The sequence below is a fragment of the Podarcis melisellensis genome (genome assembly GCF_964234715.1).
Source record: "Podarcis melisellensis genome assembly, chromosome: 7".
Classification (NCBI taxonomy): Eukaryota; Metazoa; Chordata; class Lepidosauria; order Squamata; family Lacertidae; genus Podarcis; species Podarcis melisellensis.
In genome coordinates this window covers 34047339-34070072 of record NC_138539.1, presented here as the reverse complement: position 1 = coordinate 34070072, position 22734 = coordinate 34047339, and the positions used below count along the sequence as shown (strand labels likewise).

The 22734-nt window shown below is 40.0% G+C and overlaps 1 protein-coding gene across 16 annotated transcripts in view; it reads left to right on the top strand.

Moving 5' to 3' along the window:
- CSPP1 (centrosome and spindle pole associated protein 1) overlaps positions 1-22734 on the top strand; it is a 76934-nt gene that overhangs the window by 28727 nt on the left and 25473 nt on the right. For 9 of the 16 annotated variants that reach the window (XR_014170275.1, XM_081918400.1, XM_081918401.1 and 6 more), the window contains exons 4-15: positions 4629-4726; positions 5688-5711; positions 7014-7094; positions 9466-9567; positions 10100-10512; positions 12154-12224; positions 13325-13418; positions 14476-14548; positions 17639-17829; positions 20957-21078; positions 21447-21528; positions 22500-22620. Coding sequence is in view for 15 of the 16 variants with exons in the window: in XM_081918400.1 (XP_081774526.1) it covers positions 4629-4726; positions 5688-5711; positions 7014-7094; positions 9466-9567; positions 10100-10512; positions 12154-12224; positions 13325-13418; positions 14476-14548; positions 17639-17829; positions 20957-21078; positions 21447-21528; positions 22500-22620 (1472 nt within the window). In the remaining variant the exon portion in view is untranslated. The remainder of the gene's footprint in view (positions 1-4628; positions 4727-5687; positions 5712-7013; positions 7095-9465; positions 9568-10099; positions 10513-12153; positions 12225-13324; positions 13419-14475; positions 14549-17638; positions 17830-20956; positions 21079-21446; positions 21529-22499; positions 22621-22734) is intronic. The other 7 variants (XM_081918399.1, XM_081918407.1, XM_081918404.1 and 4 more) reach the window with 6 other exon arrangements.

Below are 22734 nucleotides of genomic sequence, written 5' to 3'. Positions count from 1 at the left end.
ACTGACCTATTTTGCAGGAATGTTTGGGCAAAACACAATATATTGTGTATGTTTGGAAGTTAAAAGTTACAGATAAAGGATACTTCTGCTACTAAGAAATTGAGAAACATGACATGATACATCTAGGATAAAAGTATCTCCACACTTGCTGAAAAGTGGCTACTATAAATACATGGAATTCTGGATTCAGACCATAGCAGACAATGTCCTTTCAGATGGAGAAATTAAGCTAAGGAACCTGCTTCTGGGTCTGCTTTGCCTTAATGGAGGCAGCCCCCACAAAAGCAGGAGATCGTTGGCGAAGGAAAAAACCCAAGGATGATTGAGGGTAAACATCCTTGCAAATTCCCCCCAGGGACAGGAGGAATGGGCTTCACTCACAGTTCATCTTGGTACCTGACTCTTGCTCTGGCATGGAATACAGGGGTCAGGAAGGCGCTGAGTGCAAAAATACTTCACCTGCCGAAAACCACCACCGCCATTAAGAAGCAGAGGTTCTCCTGTTAACTAGAGCTTAATTGGAGTAAAGTAAAAAAGATGAGATCATAAACTGCAGAACAAACCAACTGCAAGGATTTTAAGGTGCAAAAGACGGTGTAATTGAAAACTAATAAAAAATTATAATTAATCTAAGGAACCAATGAGTTATCCAATGGTTCTAACTAACACTACAATCTGATATCCATCCTGCCTTCCCTCTCTTGAAATGAGAGCCATTAATATCAGCCAAAGAAAGTAGAAAGAGAGTTTTGCCAGAAAATGAAATCTTACATTAAATATTGACAATATTGACTGGTGGTAGGAGGGTTTGTTTAACCCATTTTCCTGCTGACACTCCCCACCCTCCTAAGCTGCTTTAAATCCTCTCTGCTGTAAAAAGGCGCCTTGGTTGAAATAGAATGGTAATATCTTAGTTCCTCCAGCATTGTCATTTGTTATGATGAAATTCTTCTGCCACATAGCTGCATTTGCTATAAAAGCCAGAAAAGTTATCTTGCTCACTTCTTCCTGTCTGTAAAAATCTCCCAATGACTCAGCCGTTTGGAATTAAATTTAGTGCAAGCTGGTCCTATTTTTTCCACTTTTGAAAGACTAAAAGATTTTATGGGTAAGCTTAGAAGTCTGAGAAATAGCGCTTAATCTGGTGGTACACTTTTACTGTAAATGTTCAAGTTTAGACTTATGTGCCAATATGTTGACAGTAATCTGACAGTAGGTTAAATGACATCACTATAAATGACCTTAAAATAACAATTAAGTGTTGCTCACTCTCAGAGGCCACTGAGGAAACACCATGACAGCACCAAAAAATGTATGTCTTCTGTATTTATTTTTTCATCTGTAAGCTGTTGTATGTTAGGATATAAGATACATTCTGGCTACAGCTGATGGAAGTTTTAGTCCTAAAGTTCTGGAGGTCACCAGCTTGGGATGGCTGGGTCAGACTAATGGTTGTCTAGCTCTGTGTTGTATTTTCTGTTAGTGGCCAGCTGGGTGCCTATGAGAATCTCACAAGCTGGACATAATGGTGATGTCCTTCTTCTGTTTGTTCTAGCAGTTGGTATCTAATGATAAACCACCTCTGTCATTGGGAGTTCCATTTAGCGGATGTTAACACTTTTATGCCACACTTCAACAAACTATATTAGAAAAAAAAAGCAACTACCATATTCTACTGACTAATGCAGGGCTTTAGCTGACAACGTAAACTAGGTACTACATGTGATGCTACTTACTAGTCAAGATTGTTCCCAGCTGCAGTTAGCTAAATATTTATTCTACAGTCTTGCCGTTGTACATATCTCTCTGCCTTTCTGTCAGCTGCAATGATCTGTTATAGGGTTAGCTTTGGTTGAAATAGTCCTATGATGTCACAAACAACAAACTCATACAGAGGATGCGGCCATTTTTGTTACCACAGTATAATGTGCATTATGAGGTGCAAAAGTTAAATTGTTGCCCTGAAGTGCATTGCCATGTGCCCTCAGTTGCATAGTTTCCATGAACCAGAATAGAGATGGGGAACTTTTTGGCCTTCCATATATTGCTGTCTCCAGCCACCATGGCTAACTGTCGAGGATTATGGGGGCTGTAGTCCAACAACATATGGAGGACTATTGGATCTCGAACTTCGTTTGATGACAAAACATGTTTACAATTATGTATGTCTAAAGGTTTCAGCCTTTGAAAATACTCTGCATATACCAGTGTTGAAACATGAACTAACTTTGAGACAACTACATAGTTCACTCTTTTGGAATTATCTCAGTGATTAGATCAGCTAATTTTTTCTTTAAAGTAATACTGCTCTTTGGTTCTTTGGAATGTTATTGTAAGGTGTGTGTTTTTTAAATGGATACAGTTAGATCAGCATACATTGATCTAATAAATTGTTTCATTCCGTTTGTAGATTATTTTCTTTCGAAATAGCGCATCAACCCACACTTTCCTTCCAGATAAATATACTCTTCTGAGTTTCACTGCTTCTTAAAAAAAAAGGCAATTGAAATTTACATAGTTTAATCTGAGGTAGCTTTAATCACTCCTCTCTTACTGCTTTTTGTGGCAAGCTTCCATTGCTTCACAACTCCAAGATTTCTTTAGCGACTTTGAAAGGGGAATTCGTAAGAACATAAGAAGAGCCTGCTGGGTCAAGCCAATGGTCTGTCTAGTCCAGCAATCCAGTTCTCATAGTGGCCAAGCAGATGTCTATGAAAAATTCTCAAGCAGGTCCCTAGCACAAGAGCACTCTCCCCTCCTGCGGTTTCCAGCAACTGGTATTCAGGAGCATACTGCCTCTGACCATGGAAGCAGAGCACAGACATTGTGGCCAGTAGCCACTGACAACCTTATTCTCCATGAATGAGAATTAGGTTAAGGTTTGTTGTTGTTGTTTAGTCGTTTAGTCGTGTCCGACTCTTTGTGACCCCATGGACCAGAGCACGCCTGGCACTCCTATCTTCCACTGCCTCCCGCAGTTTGGTCAGACTCATGTTTGTGGCTTCGAGAACACTGTCCAACCATCTCGTCCTCTGTCGTCCCCTTCTCCTTGTGCCCTCCATCTTTGCCAACATCAGGGTCTTTTCCAGGGAGTCTTCTCTTCTCATGAGGTGGCCAAAGTATTGGAGCCTTAGCTTCAGGATCTGTCCTTCCAGTGAGCACTCAGGGCTGATTTCCTTAAGGTTAGGGTTACCAGATTTTTTTCAGTGAATCTGGGGACATGTTTCAACTTCAGCAGATTTTGTATGGGGACAGATTTGTAAATCCGGGGACTGTCCCTAGGAAAGGTAACCTTAAATTAGGCATTTGTCATAACCATATGAAAAGTTGCTTTTGGCATTTTATTAAAGGACAAATGATGCTTTAGGTTTACATGTTCTGATTGATATGCTTTGGGAGTTCTGCCAGATTCATATTCACTGTGAAATAGGATCACATATGTGGCTTAAGAAAGAAGTCTGATAGTATCCAACTTAGTTTCACTCAGAGTAAACCCATTGAAATTAATGAGCATAACCAAGTTGGGTTCATTAATGTTAATGTGTCTGCTCTGAGTATAATTTATTTGAATACTGCCCTTTTAAGTGTATCTCAAAAATAATATTGCAAATATACACAAGGTTGCTATTTCCATCATCCAGCTAGAGTGGCCAGCCTTTAGTCACTTTTTTTTTCGAAGTGCCTGTCAGGAAATAATCTTGTCAGGTTTTTCACCTTGGATAAGAATGCATTCCCTTCTTTACCTTTCTGAAGCTGCCTGCAGATAAGAATAGGAAGGGGATACATGTACTGTACTGTGGGTTCAGCTATGGAATAAGGGGACAGCAAATGTCAGAACTCTTAAAAGCTTCATATATCAGAACTCTTAAAGGCACTGTTTGGGGAGGAGCACAGTTTACAATTGCCTTTTATGTTAGGCAAAATTATTTTGTATCATTGAACAATATATACTGTACTTTGTATTGATTATTGGGCAGGCCTTGTAGTTAATTGGTGGTAAAGGTAAAGGACCCCTGACAGTTAAGTCCATTCGCAGACGACTCTGGGATTGCGGCGCTCATCTCGCTTTACAGGCCGAGGGAGCTGGCATTTGTCCGCAGACAGTTTTTCTGGGTCATGTGGCCAGCATGACTAAGCTGCTTCTGATGAGCAGCACATGGATGAGCAGCACATGGAAACTCAGTTTACCTTCCTGCCGGAGCGATACCTAATTATCTACTTGCACTTTTTGGCTTGCTTTTGAACTGCTAGGTTGGCAGGAGCTGGGACCAAGCAACGGGAGCTCACCCCGTCGTGGGGATTTGAACCGCTGACCTTCTGATTGGCAAGCCCAAGAGGCTCAGTGGTTTTAGACCACAACGCCACCTGCATCCATAATTGGTGGTAGAGACTGTTTTAGTTCTGTTTTTCTTTTCACCTAAAAAGACTAGGCTAAATTGGAGTTTTCTTGAGAGCACAGTGCTTTGAAGTTGGATTACAAGTTCCTAATCACCAGTGAAAAGTCCTTTTGTTACATAGAAATTAAGTTTGTTATCTTTGAATGCTGTCCTTGGTGTCCAGTCTGCCACACACGCACATCCGCATTGTTTGCGTAGCTCATGCCTATGTTCTGAAATGCTTACTTGCAGATTATGGCTTAAGCTTGCCTCTCGGGGAAGAATATGAAAATAAAAAGCACAAATTGAAGGAGGAGCTGCGACAAGACTACAGGCGTTACCTTTCTCAGGTAAAAGACTTTATATCTGATTAAATTTCCTCTGCTAGCTGGCAAAGTGAAAAGCACATTTAAGCTGGCATTTGCTAAGAACCGGAGATATACTAATTTATAGAATTTATTACTGCGGCTTATGTTGCACATTATTTAGTCCCAACATTGTGGTAGGTGCTGTACAGAACATAAATGACAAGAAGCTCTTGGAATAGATTAGTGTAAGAGGGTTTTCAGGAGATTTGGTGGAGGAAAAGTAGGTGGCCTGATGAACAGGGCAAAGCTGTCTCTTGGACAAAGGGAATGACATAGTGTTGGCAGAAGGGGAGGGAGTTAAAAAATGGAAGACTTCACTGATGGGGACCACACACTCACTGGGTGGAGGCTTGGGGGTGGGGAGAACCACAGCCAGTGCTGCCGCATAAGTAATTATAGGAATAGTTGTTATAAAAGGAAATGCAGAACGCCTAGCATCATTGAAACCACATATATTGTGGACAATGCCTTAAAAACAAAGGCAGCTGGAAGGACAGGTTGTTGATGCCAAAAGTGCTAGATCAAGGAGAACAAAGCAGTTGGATTATTAGCATAAACTTTGAAAAGAACAATTTCAGTGCACTGAAACATAGAGTGGATCAGAGAGCCAAATGTCAAAAAGTGCAGGCAAAAAGGATAGATTATATATCTGAGGTTACTAAATGAAGGCTGATGGGAAAATTCAGTGATTTTTTTCCTCCAATTTATGCAGATTATATATATTATATACTCTCAGTAGAGATTTAAAGGTCAGCAGAGTAAATAAATATATTTCAGATGCATTTTAATGTATATGTTCAGAATCTGCTGCTCAAGAATCAAAAACTACTTTTCTGAAATATTTTTAAATGCACACATGCCACTCTGAAGGGTGAGTGAGATTGCAATGAAACAGATTTTGATAGGATGTTCTTTATGAATAGTCTGTTTTCCTGACTTTTAGGGTATTTCACAGACAAAAAAGAAGGTAGGGTGCTTGCATCATGCTACTCTTCAAATTAATATAACATTGTGCTTGGTTGTAAATTGCTAATGAAAAGTTTTGGGGGTGAAAATCAGTCTTTGTGCTTTGCTGTGCTCTGTGAGCTGCCTCATCACAAGATAATTATGCATAATTTCCATTAATGTCATCTTTCCACATTGTCTTTTCCTTTGATTTCACTGCTCAATTGATAGTCCTCTTCATTACCTTTAATTTAATGAATGTTTGCTACAGAGCATGCTAATATTGAGGAATCTCTGTACAGTGGAACCATCAGTTTGAGCTAATTTAAATGTTTAATCTTGGAATGCTCTTAAAAAGAGAGCCTTATTATTCAATTATACCTTATTGGAATTCTATCTTGGATTTACCTGCCTACGCAGAAAAATTTCCAATAATATGGAAACATATAATAGTTATGGGCATGTAGACCAGGAATAGGCAAAAAAGAAACTGAAATCCTCTGCACAATTTCAGGAGAGTAAATCCCATTTTATACCCTGGGACTTATTTCTGATGAAACTTGCATAAGATTGTTACTCAACTTGATGGTGTCTCTTGTTATTAACTTCTCTTTTTAAAGTTAAGGTACAAATGGTGTACACAAATACAGCATTTTCTGTTTGGAGCTTCAAATGATGCATTTTTTTAAAAAAATGCAGTAGCATGTTTTATATTTCTATTCGCCAGATTCCTAGTGTGCGCAATAAAATAACCATGATTTAGGCTTTTATTATCTAATTTGGATTAAAATGAGTGGTGGAATAATAAACTACTGGGTCACAATAAGTACAGATCGTAGGACACTACTACTCAAGTCAGTTTTGGTAGTTTCATGATGATGCATTGGCCCATAGTTAGGTTACTGCTCTCAGTATAAGCAAAAAACCCCCTGTATTTTGCTGAAAGTATTGGGTTGTATAAACTGGCTCTGTGATAGAAATTATTTGAGATTAATGTAAAAGATTGTATCTAACAGTGTTGCTCAGTATGCCTTCCATCAGTGGAACAAGGAGGGAAGTAATTTTGGGCAATTTCCCAAGATTTGATTTCAGGGCCTAGGCATGGATGGAATAACAGAGGAGAGGTGAATTGGGGGGAGAGGTGGGGAGGTTTCCCTTTTGCTGATGGAAATCTTACTGTAAACTGAATACTGTAAGTGGCACCATCGGATACAATGCATAATACATAGTAAGGCTGAACTACTTTAAAATATATCTTTATTAAATTATTTGGCATCGTCTATATCAGATCAATGCATATGGTCATTGGTTTTCTTTTGTGCAGAAAAAACACCTTACATCTGGTGAAGTTGACCCATTTACTCAGGGACTATCACTTCCTATTGGTGACAGGAGGTCTGCTAAGGTAGGTGCACAAAAACTCAGTAAATATTGCGTGGTGTTTGCAGCTTAATATATAGAATTTCCACACCTGTGAAAACTGAAGCTTTTGTATGATGTACCTTAGCAGGCCACCTGCAGAAGGTTTTAGTTAGATGCCTCTGGAGAAAGCACAGCCCTTTACTTGCAGTGCAGTCCCTAACCTGAAAACTGCTGGCTGACTGGAGTTAGGAAGCAGTGGAAGTGCCTCACTGTCAGAAGGGCAAGTTCATGATGGAGGTCCCCCGCTATACCTGAGGACAGCTTTGTGGGTGTAGAGCAACCTCGGCCCTCCAGATGTTTTGAGACTACAATTCCCATAATCCCACTGGTCCTGCTAGCTAGGGATCATGGGAGTTGTAGGCCAAAAACATCTGGAGGGCCGAGGTTGAGGAAGCCTCGTGTAGCGCTTCTGCAGCTGATAGTTGTTTGGTTGCAGTAGCCAGAGTTAGGCTCAGAAGCAGGGCATTCACAAGCAAGGGATAAGATGGAGGCATTTGTTCAGAGATGCTGCAGGATAGGGCCCTGTCTCCTTCACGTTGGAACCAAGGGATGGCGATCCAGGGGGAGGAGTGGCTTAAAAAAAGGAAAGAAGGAACAATTTAAAAAGAAAGAACAAAAATGGGTGGGGAGAAGTAAATGCTTTCTTACCACCTCCCTTGCGCTTCAGACTGTGGTGTGGATTTGTCACTAGACTAACTGTCAGGCCTTGCCCCCCTCCACTGTCCCTACCCACGCTCCTGGTGTGTGGATCTTATTGGTTCTGCACAACTGTTCAAATCAGTTAGAATGCTGCCTTGATTTCAGTCCAGAAATGAAATCTTTTTTGAACCTCTGTTGGATTGGAACTTTTTTTTAGAGGTGGAACTTGCGACAAAATGTTGCAATGCAGAGTGCTCTTGTTCAGGACACACCGTTCCATTTCTTCACACACACACCCTACCCTTGTTTTCTGTCTTTCCCTCTCAACACCATTCTGTAGCTCCTGAATAAACTCAGTTCTTATTGAGCTATTTTGGGCGTTCTCTCCCTGTTCCTGTTGGCACCTCCCTCTTACTCCTAAGATTGCCGGTTATAAGCACCAGCACTCTGAAAACTGAGATAAATAGTAGTACATCTGTTGTGCAAAATATCTATCTTCATTAGTATTGTTTCTCTGGGTTGTCTTATACCATTTCTCATCTACAAAGTCCTCTTGGATACTTGGCCGTTTGACATTTAACAGATGGTGAGAATGCCAGATATTGGGTACTCATAAAGAGACGCTCTCGTTTATTCTCCTGCTCTAAGGAAGAAACCTCCACATACTGTTTCATGTTAACTGGTTAATTTTCACCATGCAGATTTAGTTATATGCATGTCACCCAAACAAATTGTCTGTACAGTGGTACCTCGGGTTACATACACTTCAGGTTACATATGCTTCAGGTTACAGACTCCGCTAATCCAGAAATAGTGCTTTAGGATGAGAACAGAAATCGTGCTCCAGCAGCGTGGCGGCAGCAGGAGGCCCCATTAGCTAAAGTGGTGCTTCAGGTTAAGAACGGACCTCTGGAACGAATTAAGTACGTAACCATAGGTACCACTGTATTTCGGAGCTGTACTATTATTTCTGTAGCATCATCCACAAATTATGAGAGGATAGGTCCCTTCTCCAATGGACTACCAATCTAGTTAAAAGGAAATGATCAAGCTGTAACTTTTTTAGGGAAAGCATTCCTCAGTCTGGTTGTTAGTCATATTGATTTTATGTCTTTACGGCTAAACAAAGTAAAGACTATTTAATTTATTACTCTCCAGTATTAATGCCAAATCACATTCCTTAGTTCTAGTTGGAGGATCACTTGTGATTCAGATGTTTTTGGAAGCTTTTTAAAAAAACCAAAAACCAAAAAACCCTACGTGTTTATTTTCCAATCATAAGATATAAAATCAACAGTAAGTTTATTTACAATAAAATGTGAGATACAAAATCAAATATTGTTGTACAGTGTACATTAGCATACCATTGACTGTGTTTTAGTATTTTTATTGATCTCTTGGTACTTTTAAGTTTTTAAAAAGAAAATGAAGTTTTGGCTTTGCTTAAACCGAAGTCTCATAAGTTTACATGCTAGAAGATATCAAAGTTTAGCATATTTGAAACACGAACTAATATACCATGTATGAAAAGAGAAACGTTAATGAAAAGCCAAAGTTATTTTGCAACACCTTCTTTCTAAGCCAGAGTTTCCTATGTACTACTTTACTAATAAAACGTTGTAAACAGTATAAGAAGCATCATTTTATTATCATCCTGTGTCTGTGGTGTTTAAAACCTTTTGTAGATCCGATACGCTTTCTACTATCTGTTCTAGGACAGGTTAAGACTTGAAAGAAACAAAGAATACAATCAATATCTCAGGGAAAGAGAAGACTGGAATGAAAGGTTAAGAAGAGTAGGGAAGAAGCACGAAGAGGTAAACCACAGACAGAGATTCTCAACTCTTTCACCGTTCACAAACCCATTACTTAGACTTTAAATTTAGAATTATTCTGGGCACGGCACGGTATGGGCAGGCTAATATTTATAGCTTGTTGAAATATAAAATTAATCTTGTTTTTACTCTTAAGATTTTATTTGGAAGATGCTGCATGTGTCACATCCCTTAACACTGCCCTTGTTATCTTCTTTCCCTTTTTTAGCTCTATGAAAATGGGGGGGGGGGGAATGGATAAAAATACCCAGTTGCATTGAAGATGTGGCCCATCGTGCCATCCTGCTTTCTTTGCATTTATGTATTTATTTTAGTCAGTTAAAATACAACATCGATTCTGATATTCACTACAGTACGCACTGCAACATTGCCATTTAATAAGTGGTAGTAACATTATGCAGCCTAATTTAAAGCCTGCTTTTCTGGGTTGGCATTGAAACGGCTTATTAAAATTGCAATGATTAACGGCTTCCTTTGTGTTTAGCTTTAAAAATGTTTGTCTTTGTGTTAACAGCATGACACAGACACAAACAAAAAAGGCATTGCTGTCACCAGATCCCAGCCAGCATTACATACCCCAGCATTGCAGCCACCAATAAGAGATGAGGAATTCTTCAAGAAAGATGCTTGCACTTCTACAGATACCTTTGAAGAGCTGTCAGACAAGAGACAATCAGTAGATCAACACCACAGACCAAAGAATGACGTTGGACATGGGGACACCCTGTTGCACAAACAACTTGATGAAGTATTGAACATTTCCAACAGAAAGCACCAAAGACTGGATAGCAAACCTGAGACCTTTTCTAGAAGGCATCACAGGTTTGATGAAGGTCATAATCCTGAAATAGATGATGAAATGGACCCTAGATTTCGATATGAAAGCGACTATGACAAAAAGCCACTGAGGGTCTTTCATGCTCAAAGGTAACTTTAACTTCCTGGCACTTTGGGCCAAACTAGACATGACACCTTTCTGTCACTCTGTGGTTTTTATAAGAACTAATAGCCAATATGAGGGTGTCCTATTTTTGTTGGGATTCTACTGGAGAGAAAAAGAATGGTGTGGCCCTTCTGAAAATCTCTCTGTAACCCGTTACCAGACTTGAAAGAACATTTCCTGTTTGTGCTCATTCATAGCAACTCCTCAGTCTGCTATTAATATCCTTAAGAACACCTGACTGCTGATGATGCATTTAGCATCACCTCTCCTTTATTGTGCAAAACAGGCGCACACTGTTTGGCAAATTACAGAAATAGAGCCGGCTCCTTTTTCTGTCTTTATCCATATGTTAATTGAGTGAAACAAACCACCTCCAGCCCAGAAGAAGGATATTTGTAAACTTCATTTTTTTAGCTAAGGCTGGCACAAGAATATGGTGTGGTGATTCCATTACTTCAGTTCAGTTCAACTACTGCATGTGATTGTGCATTTAGAGTAGAGCATTATGTTCTACCACACTAAGTCTACATTTCTATCCTGGGTGCAGCTGTGCAGCAGTTTTGAAAGGGAGGGGAGAATATAAATATGCAATGGACATCAATCCTAGAATCCACACACCTCTGTGACTTCAGCTCACTCTGATTTTTGGCCATTTTCCTATAAGTTTCGACAACCGTACTGCCTCTGTGGGTTACGTAGTCAGAGTGACATAAATCTCAGTTATGAGAAATGTGTTGTTTTTTTAAACGGTCTACAATTACTTTCTGAGAAGGCAGGATTTTTGTTATCTAGATGTCGAGAGCTGTAGCATAGATGAGGGCCCCGAATTCCTACCACCTTGCAGCAAACACCTGTGAGAAACCTCTGTTTCTGGTAATTACCGACACCTCAACTTCTTCATTAGTTTTCCATCTTTTCTAAAATGGTCAGTTTCATTGGGTTAAAAAGAGCGATTTCTTCTCTTTGATCAGAAGCAAAATTGCCAAAAGATATCACAGTTTGAAAAGGTAAAAATACATAGGCGTTATGCAGAGGCTATCGTATAAGAGATTTTACCTAAATCCATGATTCAGCTTAGCAGTTACAAGCACATGACTTTAATGTGCATTCCTTTTTGATATAGTAATACCTCCGTGAACCTACGCCTTGTCTAGCATCCATTCCGGTGAACCTCTGCAGCAAACCTGAAAGTACCGGAACGAGTTACTTCCGGGTTTGTTGGTCGTGCATGCACAGAAGCGCTAAATCGTGCTTCGCACATGTGCAAAAGCGCAAACTGCTTCGTGTGTGTGCGCAGACTTGGCACTTTGCCCTGCGTCCTTTTCGGCTAGTGGCTGGGGCTCCAGAACAGATCCCGGCCGCAAAATGAGGTACAACTGTATTTTCTCCTTATGGTTGGGTAATGTGCCCTTGGAATCACATTAGAAACCTTTGCAGTTGCTTATTTTGACCTATCTGCAATCCTTAGGGATGCAAATTTAAATTAAGGTTTGGATTCTTTCGAAAACCAATGAGTTGCTAGGGGCAACTTGCCTTGCCCTGAACTAGAGTTATTTGACAGGAGGATTTCATACTAAATGTCGTTTGTTTTGATCGGCCTATTATCTACTTCTTTTTCATGTCAGAAGCCAAGGCACTAATGAGCAAGCACAAGCTGCTGCTGGCAGTGTCCCATATGCAACAGGACTAATCATTGGTATGTATGTATGTATGTATGTATGTATATATAATCTACCTAGCGGGGGAAGTTGTGTTGTGATAACTGCCATAATATGTTATACCTTTTGTTGGGATTTTAGGTAAAGTAGCTTATAAAGGTTAGAGATTGTAAAAAACCCAGAGTACAAAGTTAGAAGAAATGTTTCACCCACCTGTTCCTATCCTGGAAACATTTTAATACAAAGCTGAAGAAAAATGGCCGTGTTCTAGCATTTTAATAAATTGCTGTTTCTGAAATGGAGCACCAACAAAATAATTAAATAACAAATACTAAATAATTATTAATAGCTTAATAATAACAACTAATAATTGTTTATTATTTATAACGCGCCCATCTGGCTGGGTTTCCCCAGCAATCTGGGTGGCTCCCAACAGAATATTAAAAACACGATAAAACATCAAAGATTAAAAACTCCCCTAAACAGGGCTGCCTTCAGATGTATTCTAAACGTCAGATAGTTGTTTATTTCCTTGACATCTGAAGGGAGGGGGTTCCATAGGACGGGTGCCACTACCGAGAAGGCCTTCTGCCTGGAATTACAGTTCAAGGGCTAAGCCATGTGGGGGATTTGCAATTGGATCTCTTACGTTTTGTTTCCTCTCAAGCTTAAGTGCCTCCCGGTGAAGGCATGACTACATTATTTTGTAGTTGCTTCACTCTGACAATTGTTCAGCTGCTTCTCCAACTTTGACACTAATGTGAAAATGGTTTGACCTGCTACATCTATTGAGAAATAAATACTATTAAATTAAATTTTAGCTTTGGTTGCAAACTATAGAGTGCAAAATATTCTTCGGCACAATGATGTTCAGTGGGATTTGTGCTTATTCATCTTTGGTCTGGATTGTGTCCAAGGCAGGAAGAGACCTATAGTTCATTTTTGTTGTCAAAGTAAGAGAACAGGGGAAAGAGGTTTGGAAAATGCATTTCCTTGGAAGTAGTGATTTTAGGAGTAGTGGAATTGCTGCAGGTGATAGAGTTCTGCTGTGTTTATGGCACAATTTTAGCAGAATCTATGTATCTATGATGCTAGAAGAGCAACTTGTACATATTTTAGCTACTATCTTCATTTTTAGGTGGTCAAGACAGAGAGCTTATCCAGAGAAGAAAAGAGCAATATAGGCGAGAACTGATGGAACAAATTGCAGAGCAACAAAGAAATAAGAGACGGTAACCAGAAGCTAGTGGACTAACAATAATTCAGATTGATGAGTGATAAGTATTGAAAACTTTGTGAGAAATAGGAAGGGAAAATCTTTTTATTACTAACAGTTTGGGACAATGTATTGCTATTTAAATCTTAAAAGTTTCATTTTTCCTCCCAAATTACTTTCTTATCTCTTGAAAGCATGTCCTATTACATCTTCAGAATGGTAATTAATGCAAGGATAAGGAAACAGGGATGATTTTTGTCTGGTCATTTCTGCTTATGGAAACCTAACTCTGTATAGAAGCTTAAGGTGCCTCTTAAGTGGTACCTCGGGTTAAGAATTTAATTTGTTCTGGAGGTCCGTTCTTAACCTGAAACTGTTCTTAACCTGAGGTACCACTTTAGCTAATGGGACTTCCCGCTGCCACTGCGCAATTTCTGTTCTCATTCTGAAGCAAAGTTCTTAACCTGAGGTACTATTTCTGGGTTAGCAGAGTCTGTAACCTGAAGTGTCTGCAATCCAAGGTACAACTGTAATGGGAGGCAGAACAGAAGCCTCAACCTTGGTTCCTCCCCCTTCATTTTAGTATGTGTCCCTTGAAGATTGTTTCATATATACGTAATGGAAATTAGGAAGGAATCCACATGGGAAATATAATGAGGGAGATGGTTGACTAATCACTAGACCAATGTAATATGAAGCAAGTTCCTACTGGTTCTTCAAAAACTTATATGTTCGACTGTTAGGAAAAGATTATTAAATTAAAGCATATATGAGTTATTTTAACTGTTCTGTTCTGAGAGATCCAGAGATACGTGGTGTGGTGGATGAGGGCGGTTCAGCTTGAACCAGGGAGGCATGGGTTCAAATCCCAGCTTGGGCATGAAACTCACTAAGTGGCCTTGGTTAAAACTCTGCTTCTTAAGTCAGCCTAACTCAGGATTGTTCCGATGATATAGTGAAAGGATCCATTGTATGCCACCCATTGTTCCTTTGAGAAAGCGTGAGATACAAATGTTATACACAATATTTCTGTCCTTATCTTTTATGTGTGTTTGTGTGTATTTCTTTGATAGTGAAAAAGAGCTTGAGCTCCCAGTTGCTGCATCTGGAGTTGTAGACCCCGAGAAGAAGGTGAGAAATTTTAATGTTCAGGTCTTCTCAGGTTTAGCTAACTGTTTTAAGATGTACCTGTGTCAATGTGGTGCAGTGGTTAGAGTGTTGAACTGTAACCTGAAAGTATAGAGTTCAAATTCACACATGGCCATGAAGCTCACTGGGTGACCTTGGGCAAGTCACGGTCTATCAGCCTAACCTACCTCACAGGGCTGTTGTGAAGATAAATTGAGAAGGGGAAAACCAGGTACATGGGAATGGGCATCCAGTTCCCCGCACCTGTTGTACAACATAGTGATTTGAGAACTCTTTAGGACTCTTTAAATTGCTTCCTAGTCTTTGTTATAAAAATGAAATGCCTTTGTTTTGGGGCAAGTAAATGACTGAACAAAAGCCAGATGGCAGTGCCTCTTTGTAAGCAAGGAGAGTTAACTTTTTAGGTACTCAACACTGAATGCATTTGTGCCATAATAAATCATGACTTAACATGATGTGCGTATGCCACAGTGAGCCTTGGGCTTGCGCATTTCCCCCTTCCCTGACAAGCAGCTGGAAAGGTAACTTTGGAGTCTTTACTATTGGTTTCCCTTAAACACGGCTTCTTATTTTAATCAAAGCAGGGAATCGTTTTCTGCAATGAACCATGATCAGTTTCAAAACAAGCTGACTACAAACCATGAGTTAGAAAGTTGCCTCGTTAAAACTAACTTTAGTTTGGATCAGCCCTGATCCCTATTTTTGACGAAATGATAAGCCACTTTGTTTAAGGAAAACAAAACAAAAAAAGCTTTCCAAGTTCCTCTCCTGGCCATGAAGGAGGTGGAGAGGGGGGAATGTGCAAGGGCAAGACATATACTATGGCTTATTGTGACACTTGAACATTGTTAGTGTAAGTTGACACAGTCTCTTGGCAGAAGATACTCATCTTATGTAAATCTGTCAAAGGATTTGGTGAAAATAATCCTGCTGTTCACAGAGCCTCTTTTCACGGGTTTCTGAAGTTGTTCCACTTGTGTAGGATTTCAGTATATTATGGTTTTCCTAGGCTGATAGTCCAAGAATTACCAAACCACATAAAGGCCAGCCAAATAGTTCCTGCTTAAGCTAAGAAGCTGTTTCTGAACAGGCTAGTATCTGAAGCTGGTGGGAAGCAGAAGTTTTCATGCTCAACTAGTGACTGTTGCATGCAGCACTTTTTGGACAATGCTGTGTTACATCACACCCAGATGTCCTCAATCCCATTGTGAAGTGGAGGCTAGTCCCCCCCTCCCATAAAAAAACCGCAAACAACCCCACCTCAACAAAGCTAGCCACAAACCTTTCAGGTGTGTTGGATGGGGGGAATTGGATTGTGGGCCAAGTGCCAATGAAGAGTTAAATAAGGGTCAAGGGGTCTTTCTAAGGGAAGGGGCAGTGTCTGGACAGGTCCTGTACTGTCAATCATACTTTCTATGTGAACAAGGGGCAGAGGACCCAACTATTTTTGCACATAGGACACACAATGATCGCTTTGGGGAATTTGTTGTGTTAGAGCACTCAGTGGAACATGTAACCTCAGAAGAGGCTATGAAAGAAGGTCTAGTAAATGTAAATACCTAGTAAATACCTTGTTAAAAGAATAACTGGGGCGGGGTATAAGCATCAACATTGTATTAGGTGACTGAAAGTTGGCAGTACTTTCCATCTATTTAAATTATTCTGCTGCTTTTAAAAGTTTTCCTTCTGGTATAACTATGTGGGCTAAGCCCTAGAAAAGAGATCATGGGAAAAAATATAAATACGTTTCAATGTGCCTCTGACTTCTGAGAATTAACGTAGCTCAGTATGGGAGTATATATAGAGCTTTAGTTAGGAGGAACAAGTGCAGGCATATGATACAAGAGGTCCCTGGTTAGAAACAGAGTAATAGTTATATACTTGGATATCTGGCAGGGATACAGGGGGTTGTTTGCTTAGGCCTTTATTTCTGGCAGGGATACAGGGGGTTGTTTGCTTAGGCCTTTATTTCTGTCCCTTAAAGACAGTGCCCTTTCCCAGTCTCCAGATTCATCTAGGTCCAAAAAGCAGTCTGAAAAACTTGCCAAAAGAGGGAAACAACTGCTAGTGCTCAGGATTCCCCCTTGGATTCTGACCAAAGAAGGCATTCCACTAGACAACTTTCCTTGTATCAGGCAGAAACACTTGCAATTAAAAATCTATTAGAAATTGGGTGTAGTCCACACTTGCATTGTACTAACAATATTGTATATACTGTCTTGCAGCTAAGTGAAGAAAAGGTAAACATTTAAACATATTGCTATTTTTGTCAACAACTGTTCTACCTAGATGGGTGTATAGTGCCCACTTCAGGCATGTGGGGTTCCAGAGCTATCAGCATTTTTCTGGCCATAAACATGGTGATACAGAAATTCAATAGGAAATCAATCTTCACAAATCTCTCTGAGACCTTTCATGTTACATTAGTTTTCAGAGTAAGGTTTTCAGCATTCTCAGTAACAAGTTACACAGTAGCTGTTGGGGAAACCATGGAGTAGTTAGTGGCATAGCTTTGAAACCTAAATGCTTTTTGAATTAAGTGCATGGTACCACCTCTTTTTCTTTTGTATCCTCTTCCAACCGTCAATAAACATTTTTATTTAGCAGAGTTATAGAGTGTACTATATTGTGGTGTTCTTAAAATGAAAAGCAAAAAAAAAAAAAAAAAAAGCATTAATAAGATATTGTCTAAAATAATGGATATCTATAAAAAAATAATTTGGTGGTGTTTCTTAATAGCTAATGTTTTTTAGAAATGTTTATTGAGCATGTTTCAATATTTTTCTCCTTTAGATTAAATGCTATAGTACGTTGCTTCTTCTTTGAAACAGCTGTTTCCAAATTTTCTAAGATTAACACAAGTGTTGATTATCAATTATCTTTTTTACTAGCATGTTCAACTAAACATTTAGCATGACAGTTACTCTGTGAAAAATAATTTTATACTAAAATTTCAGTGGGTTCTTAAATGTGATATTTAAAGCACTACCTTGCTTTTGGAAAATGTTATTTTCTGAAATGGTGCATAGTACTTAACTAGTTTGAGCACCCTAATAACCTAAATAATCAATCAACTTTTTTCCATAGCCTAACCGACTAAAAGAACTGGGGTTAACACCACGAATATCTGAGGAGAGATTACCACCAGAAAGACCAAGACCAGCATTTCAAACTCCTACACCTGGACCTACCTCCTTATCTGCACCTCCTATCTCACCTGTGAATGAAGAGTTCCACAGAGGGTTGTCCACTACTCTTGGAGAAATGTTGGCTCCCAGGTGACTTTCTGGAGTGTTTTCTTTGCCGTTGTCTGATGTTTGGGTACTTGTGAGGTATCTAAGTCTGTGGCAAGGGTGGCTAACCCTTAAGCCAGGAACATGATCTGCATCACCCCCAAGTGGTCTCTCCCCCCCCCCCAAAGTTCCAATCAATTTTGGTGGCAGCTGCAAAAAGGGAAAAACATTAAGTAGACAAAGTGCTGGGCAGCAGCCCAGTGTTCTGATGGGAATGCAAATCACCTCCTGCCCAGTCATCAGATCCAATCAAGCATCAGGTTTCTGAAAAGAGCAAAAAGTGCATTAAAATAAGCGATTGTATTTTATGTCACTACCATTCCACAGGCATGGAATAGAGAGGGTTGTTTTTTATCAGAGGCACCATCCAGTAGAAGCTCGCAGTGTCATTTTCCATGCACTACTTCATATTGCAGTAGGCATGCTATGGCGGGGGGGGGGGAGAGAATCATTTTTCAAGCAGCCAAATATTTGGCTACAACTGGAAGCACTGAGTGAAGTATATTTTAAATCTTCTGAAACAACTGTGTAACAGCTATAAATGCATAGCGCTATATAAGTATCATATAAAAAGACACTGTGGGGTGGATATTGGGTCCTAAAAGTAAAGGAACCCCTGACCATTAGGTCCAGTCGTGACCAACTCTGGGGTTGCGGCGCTCATCTTGCTTTATTGGCCAGCATGACTAAGCCGCTTCTGGCGAACCAGAGCAGCACTTGGAAACACTGTTTACCTTCCCGCTGGAGTGGTATCTATTTATCTACTTGTACTTTGATGTGCTTTCAAACTGCTAGGTTGGCAGGAGCTGGGACCGAGCAATGGGAGCTCACCCCGTAGCGGGGATTTGAACTGCCGACCTTCTGATCGGCAAGTCGTTTTAACCCACAGCGCCACCCGTGTCCTAGAAGCACATAAATCAGACATAAGTACGTTTTGCCTTGTGATAAGCCTAGGTATTCAGAAGCAGTGCACTTTACCAACCATCAAAAGCGGGCAGTGATTAGAACGACATTGGCATGTTACTATCAGTGAGAAGCATTAACTGATTCCTGCATTGCAGGGGGTCGGACTGCATTCCTCTTGGGACACTTCCAACTTAAGATTCTATGATCAAGTGACAGAATTCCTGCATGGAAAAAACAGCCAGATATTTTTGTTCATGCTTTTTCTTTTTCTTTTTTATAAAATTTTTATTGGATTTTCACATTTTTTAAAGACACAACACACAGAAACAAGACAAAGACAACACATATATAATTACATATCCTTACTTTCTTAACCCTCTTTCCCTGACTCCCCCCCATCCCCCCTCATACATCCCAATTTCCATACTTAGTTCAGCAAGTTCTTATCCCTCCCTTTAACCTATTCTTGTTATGTTTAAACTTGATTCTTTTTGTTAGGCCAAATTTTGCTTATCCCCTTCTCTTATATACATTAAGTCCTTTTTCTAAGATCGACCTAGGTTCTCATTCCACAAATTTCCCTTATTTTATATTAAAGTGTAAGTCAAAATAACCAAACACAAAAGTCATGAATTTTCCAAATTCTGCTCTCCCCCTCCCTCCCTACCCGGTTTTCGTCCCTTCCCAAATAAACATCCACCCATACAGTTCCTAGCCCGGATTCCTCACATCTGAGGCCTTTAAATCTCTGTCAGTCTCTCTCTGTCGATTTTGTTGGTAGTCTTTTTTGTTGGTCCTCAGGTCTCGAGGGAAGTCTGTCACAGCCACATCGCTGTCTCTTACGCCCAAAGTAGTTGAAATTACTTGCTGCCAAAGTTCCCCATTCTCAAACTCAGAAAAGAAGAGGAAGTCCCAGTCATTTTTCTTTGCTCTTTTAAGTTCCAGTATTCCAGAAAGTTCAGTGACTTCCTTTTTTACTTTTCTCATCTTTCTCATCTTTCCCAAATTTATAGTCCAAAAGTCGTCTTCTTCATTTCCAGACAGCGTAGGCTTCTGCTTAATTTTTCCTGTCTGTACTTTCGCCCCTCCTTCTTCTTTTTTCACCAATTCAAAATGTATTCCTTCTGATTCAGCTGCAGATTCTTTCCCAGTAAAATCCTTTGTTTCATCAGCAGGGTTGCTTGTTTTGGAAATCAAGGTCGTAAGTTCTTTGTTCATAACCATACTCTGCTCTTGCAAGATTCCCACGAGAAAAAAGGCTCTTTCTATTTCTGCCAGTAATTTTCCCTCTGCAGCCATTGTAATATCACTAGTCCCCCCTAGGGGGATTCCAGTTACTCAATAGTTCTTTTCCAACAGTCCGTTACTTTGTTATTTATTGTTACTTTATTTCCAACCACTTCTAATTAAATGTAACACTTTTAGTCCAGAGAGATATAAAGTAATGCAATTCTTAGCTTTATCCACCCGTTTGACAGCTCATTTGACAGCTGTCAAACTCCTTGTTCTTTTTCGCTAGACTCGCATGCAGGACGCTCCCGGGTCCGGGGGGGGGGGTCACACAGAAATTTCCAAGGTTCCTCTCTTCTCTCCAGCACAAAAAACTTATTCTGTCAAATTCATGGAATATCTCTTATCAATCATCAAAAACACACAGTTTTTTTCGACCTTAGTTCTCCGTTCCTTGCTTTAGATTATCTGCATGTAGGGGGGGTGCGGACTTCCCTTTAGCACATCCCCCCGATCGTTCCAGATTAAAGATAAAAATTTTAGAGTCCGAATTTCCTTCTACTCACGGGTTGTTTGTTTCCAGTCCGAATTTCAGGAAGAAAGTTGACGCTCTCAGGCTATGGCTTGCGGCTTCGCTCCGCTGAGGTAGCGGTCTACTCCCAGCACCACGCCACTCCCCGTACCCTCTCCGCAGCCTTTAAAAAGGCTCTTCGTGAGTCGGGGAGGGCGCTTAAGGTGCCCACTGAGTCACCAAGTCCACAGGCATCCGCACCTGTGGTTTCTGAGGGTCCCCGCGTCGCCGGCGCGGCAAGACCCGTCCTCAGCGGAGCCGATTCCCTCCGGAGCTCGGAGGGAATCCGCCATTAACCGATCGCGTCAACCCGGAAGTCTCTGTTCATGCTTTTTCTTCTCTCGTGATGAGGCATGCTTCAAAAAGCCACCTTTAAAACACACCATCATTTTTCTTTGGATTTAGGATTGCACCGTTACCGCCTCCACCTCCACCACCAATTCTGATTGATAACTACAGAACTCCATATGACGATGCATATTACTATTATGGTGCCAGGAACCCTTTGGACCCCAGCCTTGCATATTGTAAGTTGATTAACCAAGTGGTGTAGAACTATAGTAATGCACTCTCTGGAGGTTATTGCCTCAGACGACACTCACCAGCTCAGTTTCCTATTATTAAGAATGATAGCCAGTCATATTAATACATTAAATTCAGTTTTAAAAATAATAATAATCATGTTTATGTTTTAGTTGTTTACACTACCTTCATATTTTATGATATGGTTCTATAGAAATATTTCTATAAGTAAATGCATCTTTACATTACTGTCTGGCACAGTTTCTTGACATGCCAGCATTTTATGTTCTTCAGATAATAAACTAACATATTAAAATAACTGTCCAGACTGTAAAACACTAGATTAAAGTTTTGGATGTCTTGATTGTTTTAGATGGGCCAGGTATAACAGGGATGCAGCCTTCATCTGCACCTCCACCTGTAGATACTGTTCAAAGACCTCCTCCTATGACTGCGTAAGTACTGATAAGATTAGTTTAGCATTGTTTGGCTCTTTATTTGGGAATGTGAGTTTTAAAAAAGATGTTTTTATTGGAAGATTTTCCATAAGTAACAAAAGTACATTCAGTGTCTCTGTTTTTAAATTGTAGCATCCTTCATACAAATCAAGAACAACCAGCTTGAGACATTTTTTGTTGAAGACAATGTGGGGTTGAGGGGGGGAAGCGAAGAAAGTAGAGAGAGAGAGAGACATTTAGGAGAGGGGGAAGGTGAAGGAGACATTAAAATTTCATTTTTACATATATGAGTGGAGCTTTTTTTGTCAGTGTCACTTGGACGGGTGTCTTATTATTGTTGGCAGAGCAAGAGGTCAGAGGGCCCAAGATATGGTTGGTGGCAGTTGATTGGTAGCAGTGTGTTTTGTTTGTGGGAAGTGGGTGTTGTTAGACATATTGATTTTTATGTTGTCAGGAAAGATCGGTCATTGTCTTCTTGGCTTGTATATGTAATAAAGGGGGGGGGCAAACAAGGGTACAAGCATTCTCTTTGGTTTGTCCCCATGATAGTTTGTTTGCTGGTTAGTTTTTTTAATAGGGCGGTTGCCCATACAGTTTGATACCAGTTGTCCCTGGACACTCCCGATAGGCCCCTCCAGTGTCTGGTTAGAGGCACTGCTAGCTGCTGAGAGTAAGTGGCTTATAAGTTCTTTGCCATGTTAATGTGCGTTATTGTTCTGGTATATATTTTGTAGGGCCTATTCTGGAGTTGCTCCTCTTACTTGTTTTGCTATTTGATTTTGAAATGGAATTGTGGAAAAATTGCCAGCTTTCTGAATGTAACTGCAAAACTGAAAACGCTTTTTAGATCATAAATTAACATTGTAGTGAAAACTAATAAAGTAGCACCTGAGAAAGACAGATTTCAATTAGTAACACACTTAGGTTTTCTTCAAAAAAACATTGCATTTTTACTCTTTTGAATGCAGAAGTAAAATCGGAGCAAGAATTGCAAATGACAGGCCAAAAGGTCTGGGTATGTTTCCCGAAGAAAAACCAAAGACCTCAAAAGAGGCTACTTTAGCTTATCAGCAAGAATTACAACAACAGGTGAGAAGCTTAAATTTGTTTGGAAATTTGTTTGTGAGTGCTTAGACTTACATTGAATTCAATATTAATTTTTATCGTATTAATGAGACACGTAACGCCAAATGCTGATACTTT